We start from the raw sequence: 27,915 nt of genomic DNA on the forward strand, positions 1-27,915 counted from the left end.
ATCACACGCGCATCTGGAGCGGAGGAGGAGGAGGAGGCGGGAGCGCGGGCGCGTCACCGAGCGCATCCTTAAGGAGCGCGCAGGCACAGAAGAAAACATCCACAGCTCGGCCACCCATTTCAGCTGGAGGATCGCTCTGGAGAAATTCATGGAAATAAAATAGAAATTCATTCCCTTGGCTTTTTATTTTTTTGTTTTCTGATCACAGCCAAGCCACCGGACTTCAAAATGGCTGAGATGACTAATATAAAACCAAGCTATGGTGAGTGAACATCTTTGATCCTACATTAAGCGAGATCACTAGCATAAATGATTCGATACTTGCATATTTGGACTTTATTAATATTGGAATCATATTTTAGATTAATGGGATTATTTTTTTTCCACTTAATATTCCGAGCAATATTTTATTCGCATTATGTTTACAGTATTAACTATTTAAATCAGTTTATGATATATTCTATTATAGTTAGGAATAGGACATGGGAAATGGAAATGGCTTAGTATAAAATAGATAAGCAGAACATCTTAATATTCACCAATGAAGTGTAAAAAGCGCAGATGAAGCCTCCACGCTTGACCTGACAGACCATGAAGTGTGTTCATCTACACACGAGCAGTGTCAGCTGATGACTGGTCTCATCTAAAATAGATTCCCAAAGCAGGAATAAATGCATTTGTTATAGAAAAGGCAAGTTTAGATCAACTAAACTCTCGCTCTGCTGTGGCACCGCGTGCATGACGTCATGTCTGTTGAGTGCACGAGCACCAGCTGCTGCTTTATTCAGTGTATTCCTCACCATTGGCACATAGATAACACTTTACATGAAACATCAAAATATCATGCATTATAATAAGCATTGCATTCTAATGCCATATAACATGCATTATTGTTATTAGTCCGATATCTTTTTAAAAATAAAGTCAAACTAGGCTATTCAGTTGTAAATAGCATAATGAACACGTTTTGATCATATATTAGCTACTATATTCCGTATATTACTATATAAGTAGCCTATTACATGCTAATATATAATAAGTGTGGTGATAATAGGGTGTATTATAAGACATTATCTATGCATAATACACTTTATATGAATTTGTGACAATCTCATATCACTGTTTTATTATTGGTCCTATTTTTTTACACCACAGAGCATAGATGATTTTTACAGAAATGAATGGGTATGATGTGATAGATCAAATACACCACTCATTTTTGGATAGCAAAAATTGTCAATGATTATTACTGAGTAGCCAACTCAGTATAATATAGGAATTATATATATCTATATAAATACTGTAAATAGTGGACTGGCTATTTGGGCTATCTCATCAAGTTCCTAATTATAACCAATATAAGTTGTTCATCAACGGTCGGATATATTCACTGTTTTCTGTTCGTCTTTATGGGGATTATGTCATGCGCAGGGGGAGGTGTACGGTTTTGACGCGTTTCCTGGTGAATGCGTGTGATGTAGTTTGGGTCAGGTATTTTAGGAACACGTCTGAGGCATCTTGGATCACAATTCAGTGCGTAGGAGCAGAATCAGCAGCAAGATGTGCCCTCGAGAGGAAAATAACCAGGACCAGTCAGCCAGATAAACACAGATTTGGGATTTCAGAAGCCGTGAGGGAAGATTAAACCCTTTGCTTCTTCAGTATTACAAGTGATTTGTTTGTCTACTCTTCAAGCGAAAATGCAGTTTGATGTGACAGAACAATAGAAAACCAGGACGATGTTGGATGTATGTGCATCATGTACAGTTATGTGAAGTGGGGTTTTGGCCAATGAGATTTAACTGTGGGCGGAGCTATCCAGCACAGAAATGGAATGGAATGCAACCAAAATGTAGTGCACTTAATTGTATTAAATGTGCACTTGTAGTGTACTTCAAATCCTTAAAATATATATAAAACTCTAGTTGCAGATAATATAATATTAATCGATTAAAAGACAATTCAAGTCTGTTTCTTGAGTACACACTTGAGTACACTTTTATAAAGTATGTCAAATGATCAAAATAATAGTTTCACTTTAAAGTACATTTTAAAACCATTACGTTTTAATGATCTTTTGTCATGCTTCAAAGAAGTGCCCTTATTTTGATGTGTTGACTGACATACTACAGCACAAGTAAAGATTATAATTTTAACTGTAGTGTGTTTTTCAATATTACATTTAAATGTAATATATTTTTAAATACACTGAATTGCAACTTTCTCATTACAAATGTCTAATTACAAATATATATATATATATATATATATATATATATATATATATATATATACACACACACACACACACACACATACAAATTTCAATAAAAAAGTAGAAATTACATTATTTTACTTTACCATAAAGCTTGTCAGTACATTCAGCAGTCCACTTTAACCATATTTCAAAGTAATTATGAAATTACATGTACTTCCTGTTACATGGGTCTAAAATCACTGTAAACTTCATTTAAATGTTCATTTAACTGCAGTTGATATGCTGACATACTACATACTACTGCAACAAAGTGTTAAAAACATATTGAGTAAGCAGTTCAGTTAAGTATATTATTTCCATAATACGTAATCTTTCTTAACAATTCTAAAGTGACATTTTCTTCACAAGCATTGGGCTGATTTTATTAATAACTTGGTTATGACACTTCAAATTGTTTACCAGAATGTTAATATATGAAATAAAACAAGTTTGCATATCACTGTACCTTAACCAGGTGCCATATGATAAAAAAAGAAGAAAAAAAAAGACAGATATTACTGCCACACACTGCCTGATATGTTTCTATTTACACTGTATAGCCACACCCACGCTGTAATATGACTGTATGATACTGTATGTTTCACAGCTATTATGCTCAGATTTTGTATCATTTTAGCTTTCAGTGTGCAAAGACAATTTACAGTTGGTTAAGGGTGTCAGTTATTGCAAATAGTGAACCTAGAAGCTGGTTTCTGAGTCTGTATCAATATTAATCCAATGTCAAGTCCTCTCAGATAACAGTGACGTCATTGATTGAGCAAAGAGTCGACTGGGCTTGCAGGACATCATTTTTATGAGCAAAATAGGACCAAGAAAATGCTTTCAGGAAGTGAGGTGACCAGGTCAAGTCTCAAATGTCGTTAGCAGCTCTCTTGTGCTTGTTTAATGGAGAATCTAATGTTGGCAGCAGAAGAAGATAGGGTGACGTCATGCTTCTTGAATGAGTCCGATTAAAAATGACCTCATTTTATTGGTAAAATTTGGTAATTATTATCTTAGAATTTCATTATACACTGTAACGTACTGTAAAAAAAAAAAAAAAAAGTAAATAAAACAACGAATATTGGAGCTTTTTTACACGAAAATAGCTTAGCATTTCTACTTAAAAATGTCATCTTTAATTCAATGTGTTTCACCAAAAACAAATTTGGTAAAAAAAGATTTTCACTCAAAAACTGCTAGTTAATTTCACAATTACAAATGAATGTTAAATGTGAAAGTTTGAAGTATAGAAAAACTGAAATAGCCTTTTATGCAGTGTAGTGTTTTCTCTGGTTTCCTGCGGTTTTTATCTTAAAGAGATTATTGATATATTGCTTTGTTTTATTTGTGTAAGTAAATTCTTTAGTTTGATTCTGTGTTGTTTTTCCTTAAATGTATAAAAACGTATTTACACAAGAAACACATTTTTATATTAACATTTTTAGATGGAGGTTTCATCGATTCATTGATCACAACTATGTCTTGTGGACAGATTTAGTTGTGTGTGTGTGTTTGTGTGTGTGTTTGTGTAAGGAACAGCTTGTCACTTTTATTTTATCTTATTTTATTACATGACTGTTAGAAAGTGATTAAAACTGATCCTTTTCCAACTCTTTTTACTGCAGAGTTAAAAACTATTAATAATTCAGTTCAAGAGTTGGTTTTGAAGCCGAAGAGGCTTTGAAGTAAATTTCTAGCCTTGACTATATTTGATCTCAGTTTATCACACATATCAGCAACATGTATACATCTCATTCTCTCTTTCTCTCTCTCTCGTGTGTGTGTGTGTGTGTGTGTGAAGCTGCAGTGACTGAACAATGGCCTGATTTATGCATGTGACTGGTGTCAGAGTGACACGTCTTCCCTGTCCCCGCTGAAATCCAGCACACAGTGTCTCTCTACAACACGACTGCTGCTGATCCTCATTCTCACTCAGCTGAAGCTGTCATATCGTCCTCACATGGCAGCTAACTAAACCTCTTTGTGATCCTGAACAGAGAACAAAACTGCGGGCGGCATATTAGCGAAATCAAAAGAACCAGTGAAAGCCGAGAGCATCGCAGTGCTGAGCCTCATTATTCACACCTGTCCGCTCCGTGATCATCTTTTCTTAACTTCATGATTTCCCATTCTGCTTTCTCTTCATTTGTAGTCACCATGAGCTCCACCCTGCTGTCCAGCTCAGCGGTGACTACAGACAATGGGATCGTTTCTCATTTGTGGGCCATTTAGTCCTGCTTATTGTTAATCATGTGTGCCCACATGCATACACACTCCTATTGGGCTCCCGGTTGTGTGTCTGGAGCACATTATGTGGTGTGTCATAATCAGAGGTGTGCGTTTGGCGTAGATAATTATTGGTATTTTGAGGAATGAGCTGTGCTGACGTACATTAATATGTGTCGAGATGACCGGTGCACATTCGTGAGCATTAAAAGACGGCTCATTTAAAATAGAAGAGATTTGCTCTCACTATGCTGTGCTGGTTGCTAAGAGTTATTTTAGTCTGTTGCTAAGTGGAATTTTTGACCAATCAGAGGCCAGATATTCTGGATTGTAGACCTTTGTGAAATAAAAGTACACTTAAGTGTATTTTTGTTTAAAAAGAGTATTTATTATAATAATAATAATAATAATTCCTTACATTTATATAGCGCTTTTCTAGACACTCAAAGCGCTAATTATGGAAATAATATACCTTTAAAGAAATATACTTAAGTTCAAACTAAATGAAACAATCTGTGACACAAAGTTAATTGCAATTAAATGAAAATGTGTTGTTATTTTCTTTCTTTTTTATATATATATATATATATATATATATATATACAATTAGTGGAAATTAAGAGCCATCTTTGACCTACTTAAGTAGGACTTAAGTATCAATTTCTTCTATTGTCTTTGAAAAATGGTGTACTGCTGAATGTACTGGCAATAATGTATTATTTTAACTAAAATCTACTTTAATGGAATTTCTATTGAAACTTGTGTGTTATGTATTTGTAATTACACATTTATAAAGATGAAGTTACAACTTAGTTCATTTTAAATGTTAACTTGAAATGTAATAATAAATAACGCACTGCAGTTAAAATTATAATCAAATACTTGAAGTGCTTTAGTTAGTATATTAGCCAACACATCAATATAAATGTACTTCTTTAACAATGACAAAATATTAAAATATAATGATTTAAAATGGGCTTTAAAGTAAATTTAATCTGACATTATGCACATTTTAAAAGTCCACTTAAGTGTGTTAAGAAAGTGTCTCTATTCAAGTGTTCTTGATTAGCTTTTTATTGAATTAACTTTATATATGAGGATTATATATAATATACTTTTATATACACTATATATAAACTATTTACACATAAAATATACACTAAAAGTGCACGTTCAATGCAATTAAGTGCACTTATGTTTCACATAAGGTTATGGTTTTTATGCAAGTCTATAGGATTTTTGTACCAGTTTCTTTTTTAATCCACACGACAAAAGTTGAATGACTTTACTATAACTGAAAAGTAACAGCACACTTGATTTGAGGCCTCATTCATGTTTGTAGCAGAAACATGTAATACTTATGGTCAAATGTTTGCTCAATCCATAATAATAAATATAAGCAATAGTAAAAGCCCTAGCATCGACTGCTAATAGTTACAGTATTCAGAGTTGTTTCCTTGTAACTTCCATGTCAGATTTCAGTTTGAATACTGACACTAATTTATCTTTTTTTAAAACAATTACCAGAGCGAGAGCTGAGTGTATCGGCTGGACCAAATGATTTTTCCCCTGCTCTTCATCTCTCAGTGGGGTCGTTCCTAAGCAACCGAAGCAGCCGGCTTTTAAACATGTAGCCAAAAGAGACCTCATGTGATTGTGAGTCCCTCGGGGGTCGAGAGTGTCCAGTCGGGGACGGTCTGGCCTTTGTGTGGACTGAAGCAGGGTGGAGTCGTCCGAGGCTGGGGGAAATATAGATAAAAGAGGGAAAAACAGAAAGCCAGAATAATTTAGGTTAAATGACAGGAAATATAAAGCCAATGGGGTTGAACTTTCAAGTGTAGTATTAAACAGCTGTGCTGGCAGATGTCAGAGTAATGCATTACTGAAAAATGAAGGATTTATTTTGAGTTTAGTATCAGAGATGCTGCTTTCAAACCTGAGTTTCAAACGTCTTATGTCTCTCTGTTCTTTTTAACCTAGCATTACTTCTTGCTCTTTTTTCTGTGTCAAACGGTATCTTTATATGATATATTCTTACACCTTACATCATTCCTTCTTTTTTCATCTCTTTGTCTTAAAATGGCTGTATATTTCTTACTACTCTCAGTGCAGAGCAGGTTTATGCTACCAGAAATGATAACGTTAATGTTTAATGCAAGCATCAATATCACTATTGCTCTTTCTTTAGGGATTTTAACTATACTGAAGATACAAAATTCTGTGACTTATTGAGAAGAGGTGGGAAATTGTTTTGTCCCACTAATTTCCTATCCAATTTTTGATAAAATGCATTAAAAAACCAATACTTGTGACTTGTGAAAAGTAATACACTTGTGAAAAATAAGTGCATCTAATTTTATTAAATGTGCACTTTTAGTGTACTTAAAATATTAAAAATACATGTATAATAAATAGAACTTGCAGATTATATATTAACGAAATAAAAGGCTACTTAAGTCCACTTCCATGACTATGTTTCTTAACACACTTAAATACACTTTTAGATTAAATGTCAGATTAAAAGAGTTTCATGAACAACCCTCACTCATGAACTAACAACCTAGATTACATTATTTTAATTGAGGTCTCAGTAAACCCGTAGGGTCACTCTTGAGTGTTTGATGATCTGCAGTAATAGACAGCAGAGCGTTACTGATGTTTTACACTAAAGCAGCTAAATTTGCTGTCGGAAATGTGGCTAATGCTGTGTGTCTCTGTGTGTGTACATGTTTTTCTATCCCGGTGGGGACTCATGGGAAGTCGTGGGATCTAAATTGAGGTCACCAGGTGAAAAACACGCTTATAGATCATACAGAATTAGTTTTTGAGAATGTAAAAATGTATACATTTTTGTGTCGGGGTAGGTTTAGATGTACAGTAGGGTTGGTGTAGGGTCAATAGAATATATGGTTTGTACAATATAAAAACCATTAAACCTATAGAGAGTCCCCACAAGGACAGTAAACCAAATATTTCAAAGACAGCAGACGTAATGAAGCGATTACAGAAAATGATGATCTGAAGTCCTACTTAAGTGGGTCAAAAAAACTATTAACATGCATAAAACATGAATTTAAACTGAAATATATTTCAGTTTAAATATATTAAATATATTGTCAAAGAACACATTTGGCTGTTATTTTGTGGCATACTGTTTCATTAAGGTTACACTTTCAGCTGGAAGTGTTTTTGGTGGCTTGTCTCCCAAGACGTTATTGTTGTATGTTGTTACTCGGGCATGTGGTTGGTTTCTGCGTTCCCATTGGCTGGCGTTTCTTAAGGAGGCTGTTGTGCGGGGCAGGAGAGCACATCCTGTTCTCATCAGCTCACTGAAGCTGGGCCCGACTCATTATTCCAGTCAGCTCTGGCTGCCGTGAGCAAAGAGAGGGACCTGTTGTTGCCACCGCGACCCGAGGACTTCACCACCCGGGCCCTGGAGTTTGGCGAGAGAAAAGAGGCGATGAGAGAAGTAGAGGGGAGGAGAGAGGGGGCGAAGAAAGAAGGGTGTGAAATTAATTTAACAAAGAGAGAATAGGGAAGAGTGTCAGTAAATGGAGAAATGAAAGAGGATGAGACAGAAAGGGAATGACAAAGAAAATGGAGCCAGTGGAAAGGACTGACTGTGCTCCACACAGAACCAATGAGAAGTTTCTTAAAGTCAACATGAAATGCTTCATCTTTAAAACAACTTCCATTTTCTGATGATGTCATCCAGGCCGTGCGAGCTAATTGGTTGATCAGTTCCCACATAGCTGTTTGTTTTAGGCTAATGTTTTCATATTTTCAATATTCTGTTCAATAGTTATTGCGGTCACTATTAGCTGCTACCATCACATGTATATTCTGTTATGTTCTGGTTTGGTTTTAGTGTTCTGTGTGCTGTTCCTGTCGTCCTTAGTTTCCTTGGTTCCTAATTAGTTGACACTTGTTCTGTTTCAGTTAATAATTATCTGTTTATTTATAATGTTGTGTCTTTCCTGAGAAGCACGTTACAGATACTTGGAATTGTTTAATTATCGTAGCAGCTGTTTACATTTGTATGAGTTTTTGTTTCGGAAGAGGGACTTTTATTTTGACAGACATCTTCTAGTGGGCATCTATATTACAGATTTTAATCAAATTAAAATATTTGTTTTCACATTGATTCACCTGCAGATATTTAAATTATTATTTTAGTAAATATAGAAATATGTAAAAAGAAAATATATAAAATATATAAATAAATATATAAATAAATATGAATTTCATTGCAGAGATTGATTGATATATATATATATATATATATATATATATATATATATATATATATATATATATATATATATATATATATATATATATATATATATATATATTAATTAAAATCTTTAAATGTTGTGATATTGTATATATTTGCTTTTTGCCATCATAAAACTAATTACTACAATAAATGCATATTAATGAATACGTGGCCGGGAAATATCTATAATTTTATAGTGTTTTCTGTATATAAGCTTAAAACGTGTTATTTTAAATGAAAAACTACAACAACAACAACTGACCTACAAATATGATAAATACTGCAACAATCCTCCAGTAATGGCTGAAGGTCATTTACTACGATTTCCTCCTGGGAAGTTTATGATTATACGTTTGACACATTCAGATCACTTTGATTAGAGCAAGATCGCAATTTACCTTTTCTACCTGAAATCCGACCATTTTTAAACTCTACAGTACATTTACAAAATGATTAATAAAGAATGTGCATTGGGTGAGATTTTGCTTGTTTTTATTCAAATGATGAAGATGCTGTAAATCAAATTGTTCTATATTCTACTGCACAAAAATTGAATTTACCATTAAAACACACACTGAGTCTATTGAGTCTGACATGTTTTATCACTGACATGCCCCCAACTCAGAAACTCTTGAGTTATGAGACTCCCACTCATTTCCACTCAACTTTGTAGTGATGTTCATGGGCGTTCAACTGATACAAATACAATCTTTCTGCCATAACTTGATCTCACCATGAGATTCTAGATGAAGGCAGTTATGAATGTAGCACTGGCTTCAGTTAACTGGATGAGTGGACTGATATATAGCATTATGACGTACAACAGTGAAATATTTGACCACTGAATGCCACGACTGACCAGTCAGAACCAGGGTTGGCATTCGCACCCCCCCCCCCCCACCATACAAGTTATTTTGAACATCCATTTTTCATGTTCAAACCAATTACCAATCAATAAAATCAACCCAAACTCCACATTTTCGTAGCTGAATATCCGCTTTCACTCATCAAAGCAGGACATTATTAAAGTATGATGGGTTAGTTGTGAATGTTTCAAGTTGTCCTTTTTGCCTTCGTCTGAACTGACCTGAGGTTTTTTTCTGCTCTCTCTTATGTTTCTCTCTCTTCTGTTTCTAACTGGGTCAGTCTCTTACCTCAGTTTGATCCCATCGCTGGCCGTGTTTGTTCTGTTAAATTCACTTTGAAACCAGATGTTTTTCTCTAGAAACATCATCCCACTCTTTATCACCCACAGCTCTGTGAATTCAATTCAATTCAATTCAAGTTTATTTGTATAGCGCTTTTTACAAAATAAATCGTTACAAAGCAACTTTACAGAAAATTATGTTTCTACAATATTTAGTAGTAGCTAGTAGTTTGTGCACATTTGACAGGATTTTGGAAAAAAAATAAAAATAATAATAATAATACAAGACGTAGTCAGCTAGACGATGAACTATCAATATTAATAATTAAGTTATTATATGATTCAGTCACACATTTAGCAATAATTGTTAGTTCTGTTTGTTGATTCAAGGTTAGCATCATCTGAGGTCCTCTGAGGGTCAGCATCATCTCTTCTCAGGTGTTCTGGATCCAGACTGGAGCTTGTGTAAATCCTACCGTGGCGAAACATAGAAACAAAATACAGACATCATTAGCATAGCTGCTGATCCAACAAAGTAAAATTAGTTTAACCCAAGCTAATGAATAAAAATGCACCTTTGATCAGATGCAACTATACTCACAATTTAAAAGATACATTATTCGTATGCTTGGCGAAAGAGATGTGTTTTTAATCTAGATTTAAACAGAGAGAGTGTGTCTGAGCCCCGAACATTATCAGGAAGGCTATTCCAGAGTTTGGGAGCCAAATGAGAGAAAGCTCTACCTCCTTTAGTGGACTTTGCTATCCTAGGAACGACCAAAAGTCCAGCGTTTTGTGACCTTAGGGAGCGTGATGGGTTGTAACGTGGTATAAGGCTAGTTAGGTACGCAGGAGCTAAACCATTTAGGGCCTTATAGGTAAGTAATGATCATTTGTAACTGATACAGAACTTAATAGGTAGCCAGTGCAGAGACTGTAAAATTGGGGTAATATGATCATATTTTCTTGACCTCGTAAGGACTCTAGCTGCTGCATTTTGGACTACCTGTAGCTTGTTTATTGAAGAAGCAGGACAACCACCTAGAAGTGCATTACAATAGTCCAGTCTAGAGGTCATGAATGCATGAACTAGCTTTTCTGCATCAGAAACAGATAACATGTTTCGTAGCTTGGTAATGTTTCTAAGATGGAAGAATGCAGTTTTTGTAACATTGGAAATATGATTTTCAAAAGACAAATTGCTGTCTAATATAACACCCAGATTTCTGACTGTAGAGGAAGTAACAGTACATCCGTCTAGTTGCAGATTGTAATCTACAAGATTCTTTGTAGTGTTTTTTGGTACAATAATTAGTATCTCTGTCTTATCCGAATTTAATTGGAGAAAATTGTGTGTCATCCAATCTTTTACATTTTTAACACACTCTGTTAGCTTAGATAATTGGGAAGTTTCATCTGGTCTCGTTGAGATATATAGCTGAGTATCATCAGCATAACTGGAAAATAATCCCGTATTTTCTAATAATATTACCTTGGGGCAACATGTATATTGAAAATAGCAGAGGACCTAGGACAGATCCTTGTGGCACTCCATATTTTACTGATGATAAATGAGATGACTCCCCATTTAAGTAAACAAAATGGTAGCGATCAGACAGGTAGGATCTAAACCATCTTAGAGCCTGCCCTTGAATACCTGTATAGTTTTGTAATCGATCTATGAGTATGTCATGATGTATGGTGCTGAACGCAGCACTAAGATCAAGTAAGACTAGAAATGAGATGCAGCCTTGATCTGACGCAAGGAGCAGGTCATTTGTAATTTTAACAAGTGCAGTTTCTGTGTTATGGTGGGGCCTAAAACCTGAATGAAATTCTTCATACAGATCATTTTTATGCAGGAAGGTGCTCAATTGAGCAGACACAACTTTCTCAAAAATTTTAGACATAAATGGAAGATTTGAAATAGGCCTATAATTTGCCAGTACACTAGGATCTAGTTTTGGTTTCTTAATAAGAGGCTTGATAACCGCCAGCTTGAATGGTTTTGGGACGTGTCCTAAAGATAACGACGAGTTTATGATATTGAGAAGCGGTTCTTCGGCTACAGGTAACAGCTCTTTCAGTAATTTAGTGGGTACAGGATCTAATAAACATGTTGTTGGTTTAGATACAGTGATAAGTTTATTTAGCTCTTCCTGTCCTATGGTTGTAAAGCACTGCAGTTTATCTTTGGGTGCGATGGATGAAACTGAAGTGTTAGATGTTGTAGAATCTACATTCGCTATTGTATTTCTAATGTTATCTATTTTATCAGTGAAGAAATTCATAAAGTCATTACTATTTAACGTTGGTGGAATATTTGAATCAGGTGGCGTCTGGTAATTTGTTAACTTAGCCACTGTGGTGGTCTATACACAGTAGCCAGAGCAAGAGATACATTAGATTTCTTTTGCATGTCTGACAGAGTAACATTTAGCAGAAGTATTTCAAAAGAGTTAAACCTGTATCCTGTATCATATTAGTGAATGTGGGTCGCCATCCAAATGAAACTGATTTATGAAGAAAATGACTTGTGCGCAGTGTTAAGTATTTGTTATGCAACAGAATAGACATTTTTAAATGTAAAAATACTTTCTTTTTGATATGCAATGATTGTTGAAGATTCTGCATGAAATTAGTTTCTGTGGTTATTCATTCATGTTAAAATTTTTGATGTTCCCTGCATGTTTATTTTGTATATAAAAATGCATATATAGATAAAAAGGCAAGACAACTTGAAAATCCGTAATAAATTCAAATAATTTCTATAATTGCATGTCCAAAATACATTTTAAAAGTACAAACCACACACTACTGTATGCAAACACAAAAATTAAGATGATGGCTTTAAACTGTTCCCAAGTTTATTTACTTTGCAACTCAATCGCTTGCTGTGTGAATGATCCCTTTGCTCCATTTCTGTAATATTCTGGCAACTCAAACCTGCAGCCTGAGGGCAGAAACTGACGTTTTATATGAGTGGGTGCATGCAAAATCTTTCTGTGCTTTGCTGTGAGATCTAGTTTTATGTATTTGTTCAAGGTCACACAAAGCAGTTTGCTGTGGTATGTTGTATAAAGATGTTTCGTTACCTTGAATGAGGCTGTGTGCTTATTGTGTGCTATGGTCCTCCATGCTAAAGAATATGGCATCAAGTGATCATGACAAAGAGTGTCGAGAGACTTTGCAATATTGGCAAAATCGTTTGTCATTGTTTTAAGCACACACTGCACATAATGTGGCCTATTAAATGCAATTATAAGAAATAAAATCATTAATAATAATAATAACAGTTATATTAGTATTATTGCACATTTATATTTAGCATTTTTCCTTTAAATAAAATAATAACAAAGGTGTTATAATACTACTATTTTTTTATATATAAAAAAATTACTATTAAGTAAAAATACAATTATTTTATAGCACACTTAAAAATTACAATGCAAATATTTACATATTCATTCTTTTTTTTTTTTTTTTTTGAATTTTTAACATGTTCAAACCTAAAATCAGAAAGCTTTCAATTTTGGCGTGTTGCCGATATAGGTTATAGTAGAGCATATCATAAACAATATGTCTCGGTTTTGCATTTTGCTCTGAAACTGGCAGCGCATAGCCTAGATTTATGCTTTCGATTGGAATGGAAATCTTATACAGTATTACAGCTGGTTGATCTAAAACAGTGATTGTGCATTAAACCATGTCGGTACGCAAACTTGTTTACTCAGTGCATTTTTTTATATACAGTGCATCCCTGTATATACTTGACATACAAGTTCCAGTATAATGACATTTTGACATTAGCATAAATGCTGATTAGTAAAGTGTACTAATGCTCTGCCTCTGTCTCTTTCAGATGTCTCCCCAGTACTTGCAGGTTTTCTGGGTGCAGGGGTCTTGGTTGTCTCTGTGACGGTGACTGTTTTTCTGTGGACGTGCTGTCAGCGGCGATATCGTCAAATGACAGGTGCGTACAAGCTGACCAGCGGCCCCTACGACCCACCCGTTGACCCTCCCTACAAGTTCATCCACATGCTCAAAGGCATCAGCATCTACCCCGAGAGCCTCAGCAACAGCAAGAAGATCGTACGGGTGGGCCGGCGCTCAGGATCGGGCTCCCTGTTTAGAGAATGGGGTCGTGGGTCCCCAAACAGTGACGTGCTTCTTGTGGATGCGGATCCTGAAGGTGGTACCCCACACCTAGAGATGAACCACCTGGTACCGCCTGTGGGACCTCCCAGACTGGAGAGGGCGCTGCCCATCAGGGCTGACTACTGCTGTATGGAGAGCAGCTCAGGAAGCAGCAGCGAGGCTCCCAGTAAGACGCCGTCGCCCCACAGTCTCGACTCCCCCTCTCTGGGAACACTCAGTTTGGCCATCGACTACAACTTCCCCAAGAAGGCCCTTGTTGTGACCATTGTAGGAGCACAGGGGCTCCCTGCAGTGGACGAGCAGGCGGGCAGCTCTGACCCCTATGTGAAGATGACCATCCTGCCCGAGAAGAAGCACCGGGTGAAGACGCGTGTCCTGAGGAAGACTCTGGAGCCCGTGTTCGATGAGACGTTCACCTTCTACGGCATCCCTTACAGCTCGCTGCCCGAGCTCTCGCTGCACTTCCTGGTGCTCAGCTTCGATCGCTTCGCACGGGATGATGTGATCGGGGAGGCGGTGGTGCCGTTGGTGGGTGTGGACCCCAGTACGGGACGTGCGCACATGACCCAGCAAATCAGCAAGAGGAACCCGCAGGTGAGTGTTGTTTGACCTTACATAGGATCTTAGAGGTTTCTTATCATTAGTGATGCAGCGAAAGGAAAATTCTATCGAGATTAAAAATCAGAAATCAATATTGTTAATCAATATCGTTTATCCACATTGCGTGCACCAAGTAAACCTTTGCGTGCACCTTTGAAAAAAATACTTACACGTCACAGTTTCGGTCAATGATTTCAGCCATGCAAAACTATTCCTACCAAATATTTCCAGTTGCTAAAATTTCAATGCCTCACTACAATCTTTATAAAACCAGCTTACATCATTCGTTAATGTTGAAAACATGGGCCTGCGAACAGCATCATATTCCTCTGCTGTGATTCACCACAGTGATCATTAAATATAATCATTCCCATGAGATGCTGCTCGAACCTTTATGGGTCTCCCAAGATGTTTTATGGTTAGCAGCAGCCGTTGTGGGCGAAAGGCTTCCTACGGCTTCTCTAGACACAAACCTGATCTAGGAAATGAGGTAAAAGAAAAGATTTTGAGCTCTTTTGCCGCAGGTTAAGCGTTCCTGTGATTGATACGAGCAGTTTCAGAGCAGCGGCGCTGGCATCACTTCCAGCTCAGTGAAGCTATTATCCCACAGCTTTTCTCCAGACCGAGGCACATTACTGTTGACATTTTGAACCTTTTTTGGCATTTAAGATGATATATTAGCTCTCGACTTGTGATTTTTAAGGCTTTAACTGTGAGATTACAAATATATGTTTTTAGAGGAAACTGTTTTATGTGGCATTCAAGTTCAGACGAGCAACACCCTTACCCTAAAACCCTAAGTTACTAAATAATGGCATGTTCTACAATGTTATAACATGATACCTCAAACATATCAATCATATTTTTCTGAAATCATTCTTTCTAATTATATAGATGTTATATTATGTAGCCGTGTACCATATTGTTCCACATTTATTTGCACGTCTGGGCTGTAAGAGCGTCTATTGATCCACGAGCCATTAAAGTGGCATTATTGCAGACAGAGAGTGCAGCCATAAAGGCCACTGTCTGCAGACGGGACATCCATCAGTACATCCATCTGGAAACTAGTGCTTATTCTCACATCATTAGCAGTGACACACACAAACCAAACGAGAAACATCTCTTCAGTTATTTAACCCCTTACTAGTAACCCCCCTTTTTTGGCATGGAGACCGAAATTACATACCCAAAATAAAAAGGTTTCTGCTCATGATTCTTTCTGACTAGATACATAATCAACCTTTGTTCACAAAGCTGACACTTTAAAGTTTACTGTTCAGGAATCAGAATCACTCAGACTGTTATGATAATAGAGATATATAAGCTCAAACATAAAAACAAAAATAAAAATATTAAAAACATATGTTTTAAATGTATTTAAAAAAATGTTGATGTAGGAAATGAGTTTGAAAACACAGTGTAGCTAAGGCCACAAGTCTTCCAAGACTTCATAAAAAATTTCATAATCGAATCTGTAAAACTGTGAATTTTATGAAATATTTTCTAAGGCCATGTCATGTGTGTTTTTAGAGAAGGCTAATCAGATTGATTTATGGCCCTTGTCATCTCTGTAAGATCTCACATGTAAACTTTCCTGTGCTCTTTGTGTATGTTTCACTGTTGAAAACTGCCCGAATCATGATTGTATTGTTCTCACCAAACGGTTCTTTCACACCTCCGCCAAGTATGACACATTATCCGCATTATTCTTTTATCATTATTCTTTTGTTTTTATTCCACCTTTATTAGCCTTGATTGTGGTTTTTCAGGCTTTACAAAGCAACAAAGCAGCGATCTCACTTCAGTCTCTCTTTGCATTTAGCCCTTATTTATCAAAAGTCTTACTATAAAAATACAACAAAACATTTTCTTACGACCTTACGTGAATTATTGAGACAAAAATGCATTATGAAGAAGAAAAGCACCTGCTATTAGTAGCATTGGTGCTAACGTTAGCATCAAGCTACATCTGACAATTTATGAAATTATTAGTACACTTTTACTCAAAACTCACTTTAAACCCCGATCGAGTGTTTATAATAACTTCCTTTAGGGATCAGGGGTGGAATTTGGTCGTTTACTGTTGTAAAAATATGTTATTTGTAGCCTTTTTCATCGCTGCACAAGTTAGCATTTCCGATGTACATTTTCGATTTTTTTTATAAAAACGCCCCAGATCTCAAGAAATTCTCAGCGGCTTTATTATTCGGATATTTTGTGTGTACAGAGGTGTTTCAGTGTTGTTTTGGCCAGATAACTACCAGGAAGTGTGCAGGAAGCATGTGACACGATGGGGCGGTGTCCAGATATGAAACTCTAAGATTGATGTTTGAAAGACCCAATCAGAGTCTGAGTCACACACCGCACGAGCTGTGACTACTGCACGCACACAGAGATCGCTGGGAGAGGCTGTTTATCATCTGATCGCGTAAATCCGTGGAAAATGAATAGAAATGACGATTCTGTCTGAAGAAATATGAAGTAAACATCAGTAAATATATCCATATATCTCCGCAGATATGCATCTTTTGTCTATAAATCCTTATTGACGCTGTTCAGTGAGTCTATGTGAACACAAATAAACCGCTCTTGACGTGAGTTGTGAATTTCTATTCAAAATGTGGCATAATACGGATTTATTATTTTGCACTCCTGACATAAATCACTAAATATCTGTCACTGCAACAATGTTTTATCAAAATATTGGTCAAATATCGAAGCTTGAGTCTTTAAACTTTCCATTGATGCACAGTTTGTCCAGATGAAGTAAGACAGTGATGTTTAATGTGCTGTGAAAGTGAAACAATAATAAACTGGGGCCGTCAGCGATGTTTGCACGCAAAGGGGTTAATCAATCAAAATGATTGATATTTGCTATGCTTCTGTAGTTTCTTACGCCTGTTTACACGTGATATTGAGGAATTGTGTTGATGCGAAATGTGTCTCCTGTAACCACTTGTGGTTGTTTTTTAACAGGAGAGTCTGGTTTTGTAACTATACTGCACTGTATCTGTTTTTTTAAAGGGGTGGTTGATTGCGATTGAACTTTTTTAACAAAAGTGTGTAATGTTGCTGTTTGAGCATACACAGTATCGGCAGAGTTACGAATCTGTAAGTCCAAAGCAAACAGAGATATATTCTTTTAAAATTCTGTCCGTTTAATGCCTACAAAAACGGTTGGTAGGGACTACAACAAGTTATTTCCTGGGTCGTGACATAACGAACCCAGGCCATGCTGCGCTGTTCATATGTGACCATGGACCATGAATTTAGATTTATACATCATCTGAAAGCTTTCCATTGATGTATGGTTTATTAGGATCAGAAAATATTTGGCCGAGATACAACTATTTGAAAACCTGGAATCTGGAATCTAAATACTGAGAAAAACGCCTTTGAAGTTGTTCAAATGAAATTCTTAGCAATGAATATTAGTAATCAAAAATTAAGTTTTGATGTATTTACATTAGGAAATTTACTAAATATCTTCATGGAACATGATCTTTACTTAATATCCTAATGATTTTTGGCATAAAAAGAAAGATTTATAATTTTGACCCAGGCAATGTTTTTTTGGCTATTGCTAAAATATATCCCAACAATTAAAAAAACCTTTAAAGCATAAACATGCTAGACTGCACCTCATAAACACAATCAAGCCTAGAAAAACAATATATGGTGAACCACACCTTTAACAACACTACTGTTCAAAATGTTTGTGGTTACTAAGATTTTTTTAAGTTTTTAAAGTTTAAAATGCTATGCTTCTGTAGTTCTTACGCCTGTTTATACTAGATATTGAAATGACACCCAATGAAATAGAGAGTGTTATAAGGAAGGCATCCATTTGCTCTCAAACACAAGCTGAACACTGTTAAAAGTGGTTGCATAACAAGTAATCATAGCCTAATACGCTGCTATATTTCCATATAGCTTGTTTTCCCTCTCGTGTATGGCTTTATAAATCAGTATAGAAAATATGCAGAGTAAGCTTGTTCAAATCAAAGAACTTCCTTTCTGCTTTATATTCTTCTACAGAGAGAGCATCTTAAATCGAATCAGTGCCTATGGCTCCACAAGACAGGAGCATTAGGGTGTTGGCTGGGAGTGGTGGACAATTGATTCAGCTAAGAGAAAGACAGACAGAGAAAGAGAGAGAGAGAGAGAGAGAGAGGATTATGGGAGAGAAGGAAACAGATGGGGTGCAGTCTGTGTGTCGAGAGAGATTGGGAGAGAGAGAAGGGTGATTATGAAGAGTGAGTGACATACTGCGGCAGCGCCATACTCGTTACGCTTTCTTATAGCTCTTCTTCAAGAACATTGTCATGGAAGATGAAGAAAATGAGTGTATGTGGTATAAGAGTAGCCTTGTTAATGCAGAGGCGAAAACAGAATGATCTCATTCATATAAAGGTATCTGTATTAAAGTGTTCATGTGCATTTTTATACTTTTGAAAAGACTCTTAAATGTAAAAGCTTGGCTGTATCTAAAGCATAATCCCTCGTGCATCTTTAGAGATGCACAACAAATCCTCAAATTTACTCAAGCATTACCTCCAAATCTCATAAATTATGGATAAATATTGTTTAAAAAGATAATTTATTTACACATTACATTCAGCCATGGGTAAATTGGATGATTACAAGTATGACATACAAGTGAAGCATGGTGTAACAATAACATTTGTATCTTTATAAATCTATATAAAGATGCACGTGTGTTCAGTATGTGGTCACACTTTAGTTTGGGGAGGAATTCCCACTATTAACTATGCCTAAATAACTCTTAAGTTGCTGCTTATTAATAGTTAGGAAGGTAGTTGTTAAGTGTAGTAATGGGGTAGGATTAAGGGATCGCAAATATAGTCATGCACAACAAGACTTTAAAGATGCAGTAGGGAACCTTTGTAAAAATATATTTTTTACATATTTGTTAAACCTGTCATTATGTCCTGACAGTAGAATATGAGCAGGGTTCTAAATTAACTTTTTTGATCACCAGCCAATGTGGCTGGTTACTTTCTAAAGTTACCAGCCAATCAGAATTTCCACTAGCCATTTTTTTCTGGTAAAAATAAAAAATTATGAGTGCCACTGAATGCATTTGATCATTTTATTAACATTGTTGGCATGAAAAACACATATAAAGTACAAAGCATACAACAAAATATACACTGACTTAAATTTAAAATTATTAGTTCCCACCACGAAATTGCTTGTTTTGTTTTTTTTCTTTCGCGTAACTTACATGCGGCAATCCTGACAAAGCACTACGACATTCTTGTGATCAAACACAAGCCATTCATGACCCGTCAGCCATTTGGCATTTAATTTTCTTTTCTTTGTTTCTCTGTCGATATCCTACGGAGCCCTGCACGTCACCTGTAGGAGGAAAAAAATAAATCTGTGGCGATGGTTTTGCAATCCGTCCCCTCAGTTTATAAACCGTACTCACGAATTCATAAACTGTTACCTTGGTTTAACAAAACGTGCCCACGAATTTCCAATCTGTGCGCTCAGTTTTTGTAAACTGTACCCTCGGTTTTTGAATCCGTACCCACAAATTCATAATCCATGCGCATGCTTTCGCAATCCGTTCCCACGGATCAGTAAACCGTACTCACGGATTCATGCAGCAAGCTCCTGTTAACACACAGTTTTATTGAATATTATTATGTGGAATAGGTTTAATAATAATAAAGGAATAATCTTATAATAGCAACTGATTATTATTGTACAATAAACCTGTCATTGTGACTAACTCTGGAGTAATTTTTTCCTCTGTTGTAAATTGTTTTGGATAAAAGATTCTTATGCATAACCTGTATAACAATATATAATAATGATAAAAATAAAGTTATTTTTATAATTTTAATTTGTAGGCTAAATAAATTAGTACAAGAAAATAATTCATGAATTGCTTTATTTTTAAATAAACTTTGACAGTTTTGTAAATGCTTGTGTACAATTCTTTCTTAACATGCTTGAAGACTTATTTTTGTGATTTTATTATACTAAGCTCCATCCACCCCACCTGCCTGAGTTAGATGCATGTTTCACTGTTAATGTTATTAATAAATAATGAGGCCGAAAATAACATTGCATTCAGTTAGAGAGAAAAGGAATGAAAACATAACCGCCATATTATTTGTTTTGTATTGCTTTTTACCCTTATTTTCTTTTTCTTTTTAGTGTTTATTTTTTTTGGTCATAAAACACAGACGGCTGTGTCTTATCCTATTGGTGATTAATATAATAATCGCTATTAAAATAAACGCTAAAAAGAAGACTATTTGTGAATGCTGATCGTGGACTCATTGGATACTATGAAAAATAATGTTTAATAAACAGAAATGAATCTGCCGGTGGGGGCGGAGCTACAAATGCGTGTCAGTTTACAAAATACAAATCCGAGGGAACGGATTGTGAAACTGTGCGCACAGATTATGAATTCGTGGGTACAGATTCAAAAACCGAGGGTACGGTTTACAAAATCTGAGCGCACGGATTGGGAATTCGTGGGCACGGTTTGTTAATCCTTGGGTACGATTTGTTAAACCGAGGGAACAGTTTATGAATTTGTGAGTACGGTTTATAAACTGAGGGGACGGATTGCAAAACCGTCGTCACGGATTGATTTTTTTTTCTCCTACAGGTGACGTGCGGGGCTCTCCGTCATATCCTCATCCCCTGCCTCGTTCTTCTTTTTCGCCCCCAGAAATCTGTCCCAACCACCGCCGCATTTAGTTTAATCTTAATTTTTTCTTTAATAGCTAACTCCCTCCTCTTTCAGTCTATGCTCCCTGCTCTGGCTCCATTCATTCTTTTTCCTTGTGTTTTCTGATGGACGCTATTCGTTTCCATGTTTTTTCGCGCTGGTTTCCCTGCAAACTGCGTGCAGCCAATGAGCATATGAAACGTCATCACGTAGCATTACAGCACAGTGTTCGTGGGAAATGTAGGAAGTTCTGCCAGGGGGATAAATGACCGAGAACAGAACCTCATGTCATGCATCACCAGCCAAACTGGCTAGTAAGTTTTAATTAACACCCGCCAAAATGAATTTTAACCCGCATTTGGCGGGTGTTAATTTAGAACCCTGAATATGAGACAGATAATCTGTGAAAAAATCAAGCTCCTCTGGCTCCTCCCAGTGTCCTATTGCCATTTGCAGAAACTCCATCGCTCCCGGTAAGAAACAACCAATCAGAGCTGCGGTCCGTAACTATGTTTGTGTTCAAAATGTAGAAAAATATATATAATAAGCGAGTACACCATGAATCCATTTTCCAAACCATGTTTTTAGCTTGCCCTGAATCACTAGGGTGCACCTATAATAAGTGTTTATATTCTGACTATTTTAGATTGCTTCAGGGGTACCGCGAGGGAGTAACCCAGTACCTTTGTGATTCTTCATAGACATAAACAGAGAGAAGTAGATCCGGCTGCGACGTTCTTCCGCAAGACACAAGCAGTTCTGTTTATTAACCGCTAGAGCGTCAAAGGTTACCGACTGCAGCTTTAAACATGTGCTTTATTTGTACTAATAATTAGCCAATAAGCTATTCATATCTGAAAGTAATATAAAATCTGTCCCTAAACATAAGAGTTACACAATATTTGATTAACTTGGTCCAATGTATCTATGGTCAAATTCCACAAGTCAACAGGCATATGAGAAGCACAGTTACCTGCAGAGACTGTACCTCCATGTACAGCTAAAAAGAAAACCACAAACCCTCACAGACATTAAAAAACCTGTGAAGAGTCAGGTTAAATGTCACCTTATGTTGTATTAGGTAGTGGTTGTTGAAGGTTTCAGTGCTCATGTGTGTCAGGATACAAGAGACGGTTAGAAAACACTGTTCTTTGGGAGCTGAACCATAACTTGCAGAGATGCCAACGCTCCTTTTGTCCTCTTCTCTTGTGACAGTGGACAGGTGCCTTTGATTATTCCCCCCTGTTTACCCTCATGACCATATGATCACAATTGAACAGGGAGAACTGACAGGTGCACAGATGGCTCACCATTGCAGTTCTCCTTCAAACTTGTCCATCTGGGGAATAAGTGGCGATTTAATGTCCCATGTGAGCAGGACAGACTGTGGTGTAAATGGAGTGAATGCTCTCTCCTCCTCTATGGTCAATTTCACTGTCCAGGAGATAAAGTAGATGTTCCTCCAGTGCCCCGAGTGGATAATGACTTCATCCAGGTAGTCTGAGTTACATCAGATGGGACAAGGAAAGTTTTCCATGCGTACCGAAAGGAAAGGCCCTGCACTGCCAGTGCTTCTGGATTGTTAAAGGACCTTGACTTTGCTAATGCCAGAAGGTGCCTTGACAATATTTCGGACACCAGCAGTGTATCCCGCAGTCATTCTGTTGTTCCTCTTGGCCAGGGGTGTTCAATACAGGTCCTGGAGGGCCAGGAGGTGTTGCAGAGTTTAGCTGCAATTTATCCCAACATACAGTACCTGCCAGGACGTTTACCTTGGTTCAGGTGTGTTTAATTTAGTTGGAGCTAAACTCCAACCAGGAAATGGACCAGGGCATTGGCTCTCCACAAGAAGAATTGGACACCCCTGTTCTTGGCCAAAGGACAATCCAGAGATAATTTCCAAAAACGAGGTATACAACACACCACTATCTTACTTTTAGTCAGGCTTTGTCCCAGCAACCAGGAGCGCCAGGAGAACAGAGTTGTGTTGTAAGACTTGCTCAGCTCTTAATCTTATAATTTGCAAACCCCACCTTCCCAGAATCAGGGATACCATTAGGTCCCTCAACATTTTGAAACAGAGTTGGCTATAATGGCAACTGCAGACCCTTGGACAAGAGTGATAGCAGTACTCAGTAGTACTCACGACAAGATAATCTTGATCTTTAAATAACCTTGGGAGCATTTGGACAGACCAGTCTTGATTACTACAAGAGTGTGGGTACTTTGTGGGCTCATATGATCCCCCGCTGTGTGTGTGCTGCAGAGGTTTGTGTGAAATTGAAGCAAAACCATACTTCATTCACCCTAAAAGGAAAGCTTTTTTACACTTTGTGAATTGCTCACATGCTCTTCAGGTCTTTGACTTGACTCGGACCCTCTTGACCTTTTCTGGTCTAAATTATTACTCTGACTCTACTCAGGTCTCGACTCTAAATAGCTGGTCTCGACTAAGACACTAGGTGATGGGTATTGTTTCCCTTACCGCCACTACTCTTGGAAGTGATGCATGGACTTTCTTTACTTCTGAAGAGAGTCTGAAAGAGGATCACAGGGTGGCTCATCATCATGACCTTAGTCATTTGCATGATAGACTTTTGTTCATGCTTATAAACATCTGTGTGCCATTTCTTCAATTTCTGTTCTGTTTCTCCATAGTGTGTAAGTCGTGGGGAGTTGCTGGTCTCTCTGTCTTACCAGCCTGTTACTCACAGGCTTAATGCAGTAGTCCTTAAGGCCAAACACCTGCCAACCATGGACATAACAGGCCTGTCCGGCAGTAAGTACACAGCACACCTACAAATATATACATATTCAAATGATCCCGTTTATGATGCCAACAACTTGTCACTAACCAAATTCTCATGTCTTTATTTCCCTTCTCCCTCTACAGACCCTTATGTTAAAGTAAACGTCTTCTACGGCCGCAAGCGCATAGCCAAGAAGAAGACGCACGTGAAGAAGTGCACACTCAATCCCGTTTTCAATGAATCTTTTATCTATGATGTTCCCGCTGAGCTTATGGCAGACATTTCTGTGGAGTTTCTGGTCATCGATTTTGACCGCACCACGAAGAATGAGGTCGTGGGTCGCCTGGTTCTGGGTGGTCAAAGCCCAATTCCATCAGGGGTGACTCACTGGAGGGAAGTCTGTGACAACCCAAGGCGGCAGATCGCCAAGTGGCATAACCTTATAGAGTACTAGTGTCTGGCTAACACATCGGGAAAGCAAAATCTATTATACCACTTCCTTCCTGTCAGCCCCTTTATAGAAAGAAGCCCATTTAACAATCTCTCCTTTTCCCAGTACAGATAAGTGAATGAGAGGATGTGTGTGTGTCAGGACGTAGGACCAGGAGCAGTCTAATAGAAAAGAAACTTAGAAAGTTCTCTAACAAACTAATAGCAAAAAAGACTTATACATCATAGCAAAAAGAAATAAATGATAGTCAGTGTGGTTTTTGGCTCTGACAAAAGTCGATCATAAGCGAATTATACCTGGATGAGAGTTATACCACAGTATCCTCAGAGCCTTTCATCAGTATATCGCCATATTCACAATATACATACACTACATTAAATTAGCCGCATGCTAGAAATTGAGAGACTTTTATTTTTAGGATGAAGGAAGGTTGTAAGAAAAAGTGAGTTTTAAATTCATTTGTAAAAAAAGAAATAATGTTTTGATAGTGTAGGATAAAAATGGATGAAAGGGGACACCATCATGAGCATTTTTGCTAATATTCTAATACTTACCACAGAAGACAAGGTTGAAATATGGCTATTTTTCATATCCAGCTGAAACTGAGATTAGAATTCTGTTAAAAATGTCAGTTAAACAAAACCTGGCGTCAAGGCCAAGTTTTCAGCCAACCACCAACTGAACATTAAAGTTAAAGGATTAAAAATGAATTTGATTTATGAAAACGCTCTGATGTTCTACATAATAAAGCCAGTCTACACTTTCCCCGTCTTTATGCTGTAGCTGTTTATTTATTTGTAGCTCTACTTATACATTATTGTTCATTTCTCCGTGTTGTTGGCACATCTCAACATATCTATTATTCATAGATTCAAATTCAATTTGGTTTTTCCTTTTTTTTATGCATATCTATGCACATTTCCATTGAACCACAAAGGATGTTTTGACCCAGTTGCTGTGCTACCATAGCATATAGATCAGGGAAGGTTTGGTCAAAAAAGTTGGAGGGAAACATCATTTAAATAACAGTCAAAGCCAAATGTGACATATATTAGCATATTTAGTGCGTTTTTAGTGTACTTTACCTAACATCACAGTTTCTATTACCATCAAATGTGTTTTTTAAGGCCACACTTAATTCCTAAGGCCATAAAACTCATTCTTAACTTCTTTGGTCAATATGTACTGTACATAATGTATCATAAGGCGTAACACTAGTACTCTTCTAGTTTCTTTTTTCGTAGTACAATTGAATATCGTCAGATATACATTTGAACTTTTGACACAAATGGTGTCATGGAAATAACTTAATTTAGCCACCCCAATTTAGAAATCATAGTTACTTCAATAACCTGTTTGGCTTTAAGCATGTCTGTTCTTGGACTTATAGCTGAGACATATGCAGATTCAGACCAGTTTTTGCACTTTCTTAGAGTACTGTATTTATTTTTATGATTTGTGTTCAAAAGAAAAAAAAATATATATACATATATGTATCAAAAACCTAATATCTATGATAGGACTAATAACTGACCAAATCAAAGTTAGGATTTTGGCATGCGCCAGTAACCATCAATCAGTGGCAGCTGTCGAAAACTAACCAAAGTAGATGGACCAACGTTTTTTGTTGTTGTGGATATCTCACCCCTGAGTGAAATTAGTTTTGGTGACCACGATGAAGCTGCTCACACTGCATCTTCAGACAGGCCTCTGAGTCCATGTTTGAAGGCATGCAAAATGCGTGTGGATGTGATCCCACTGATGTTATTTGGTGCCCACAGCCCGAGACAGATTACATGCATTATTCACAGTGTGAATGGGCACATATTTAGTTGGTAAGGCAGAAAGTGGGAAGGGGAGAGGAGAAAAAAAGATACGACTGGCTCATTAGAGATATTTCATATTTAACGTGAAATTAATATAGCAGCAAATGGTAAGCCTTCTCTCCACGATATCTGCAGTCAAGCTCATTTTGAGTCATTAAGTGCACATAATGAGATTTACTATTGTTCATTAGCAAAAAAAAAAAATCCCAATCACGTTTTTAAGAAAATTAAGAAACCATGTGGCCATCATCTAGCTATTTCACTTCCAAGCTATACATTTCCAACGGTGAACTCTTCCACCCTCTGTAATGTTTTTTACCCTGCATGGATTCACTATTCAAATTTCTGCTTCAAAACTGGTGTATATATTACAGATTTAGTGGTTTATATGACAGCAAAACCCAATTTTGTAAAAACGACAAACTTCAAAATGTAACCTAAGTGAAATGATACACTTGTGTTTTTTTCTTTTATTTTAACCCTCAGCTCCTTGTGTTACTTGGAACTTTTTTGATCTTTTGGGCATAAAAAGCTTGTCTTATATCAATAACAAAAGACATGAAGATGGATATAACCAATTGTAAATGAGTGTTTGTTCCACAATGCACTGGTGGGCAGTAGCACTTTCTGCTCTTCTTGTATCTAACTGTTTAACTTTGGAAATGGAAATGGTTTCTTTTGTGTAAACCTCCTCTTTTGGAGCGCTATCTGCCCTGCCACTTGTCCCTAACAATCCCTCAGTTTTTTTTTTTGTGCTGTTGTATGTTGTACAGAAACACTGAATGCTAAAAAAGACCAAAATGAGATGAGAAGAAAATCATTGCAATGAATATATTAGTCCATTTGGATACCACAGTGTTGATATGGTTAAAGTGCAGTGTTTCAGCTTTATTTTAGGTGTCCCTAAAACCACTGTACCTAGATGACCTGGCCTTTTCAATATTTGTAAGTACAAGCAAGTTATGTATAATGTAAGTACAGTGAATGACATTTACTTTATATGCCCAGGTTAATACTGCTCATTTCACTACGTGAACTTCAGGGACATCTAACATAAAGTGTGAGATGTAATGCTTTTGAGGGCAAGATATCTGCATACTGCTGTGAGTTTACGCTAAATACAGTATGTTACACTAATGCTGACTTGTACTGTATGTTGAAACTGTTAACACAATGGACGTGCAAATAAAATAATAACTGATACACTAGATCAGACCTTCCCCTCTTTCTCTCCTCAGAAAATTAATTAAAACCAAGTTGTAACTTGAGCTTTAAGCTGTTGCCTACCACCCCACCCCCCCCCCCCTGCTCAATTTTCCATCTGCAAATTTTCCATGATAATGTGACAGATCCAAAAATAGGACTAGTTTGCCAAGCAGAACTGTGGCTGGTTCCATAAACTGTTAAAACTAGTCTTGCAAGTTAGTCATTTAAGGTCATAACTTTTTTGAGCCAGATACATAAAATAGTACCCCTTGGTACTGTTTTCCCCTTAGC

The 27,915-nt window shown here is 36.8% G+C and overlaps 1 protein-coding gene across 1 annotated transcript; it reads left to right on the forward strand.

Moving 5' to 3' along the window:
• Positions 1-4: 4 nt before the first annotated feature.
• Positions 5-27,626, forward strand: LOC127935899 (synaptotagmin-11-like). The gene is made up of 4 exons (XM_052534117.1): positions 5-262; positions 13,775-14,664; positions 24,050-24,170; positions 24,285-27,626. The coding sequence occupies exons 1-4, from the start codon at positions 229-231 to the stop codon at positions 24,593-24,595; spliced, it is 1,356 nt and encodes a 451-aa protein (XP_052390077.1). The 5' UTR covers positions 5-228; the 3' UTR covers positions 24,596-27,626.
• Positions 27,627-27,915: the final 289 nt, after the last annotated feature.

The sequence above is a fragment of the Carassius gibelio genome, chromosome A19 (genome assembly GCF_023724105.1).
Source record: "Carassius gibelio isolate Cgi1373 ecotype wild population from Czech Republic chromosome A19, carGib1.2-hapl.c, whole genome shotgun sequence".
NCBI lineage: Eukaryota > Metazoa > Chordata > Actinopteri > Cypriniformes > Cyprinidae > Carassius > Carassius gibelio.

What these genes read in the sequence shown, in the direction of transcription:
- LOC127935899 (XM_052534117.1), top strand. Translation starts at nt 229, where the DNA reads ATGGCTGAGATGACTAATATAAAACCAAGCTATG. An exon ending in TAATATAAAACCAAGCTATG is followed by an intron (nt 263 to 13,774) that starts GTGAGTGAACAT and finishes TGTCTCTTTCAG; the next exon opens with ATGTCTCCCCAGTACTTGCA. An exon ending in CATAACAGGCCTGTCCGGCA is followed by an intron (nt 24,171 to 24,284) that starts GTAAGTACACAG and finishes CTCCCTCTACAG; the next exon opens with ACCCTTATGTTAAAGTAAAC.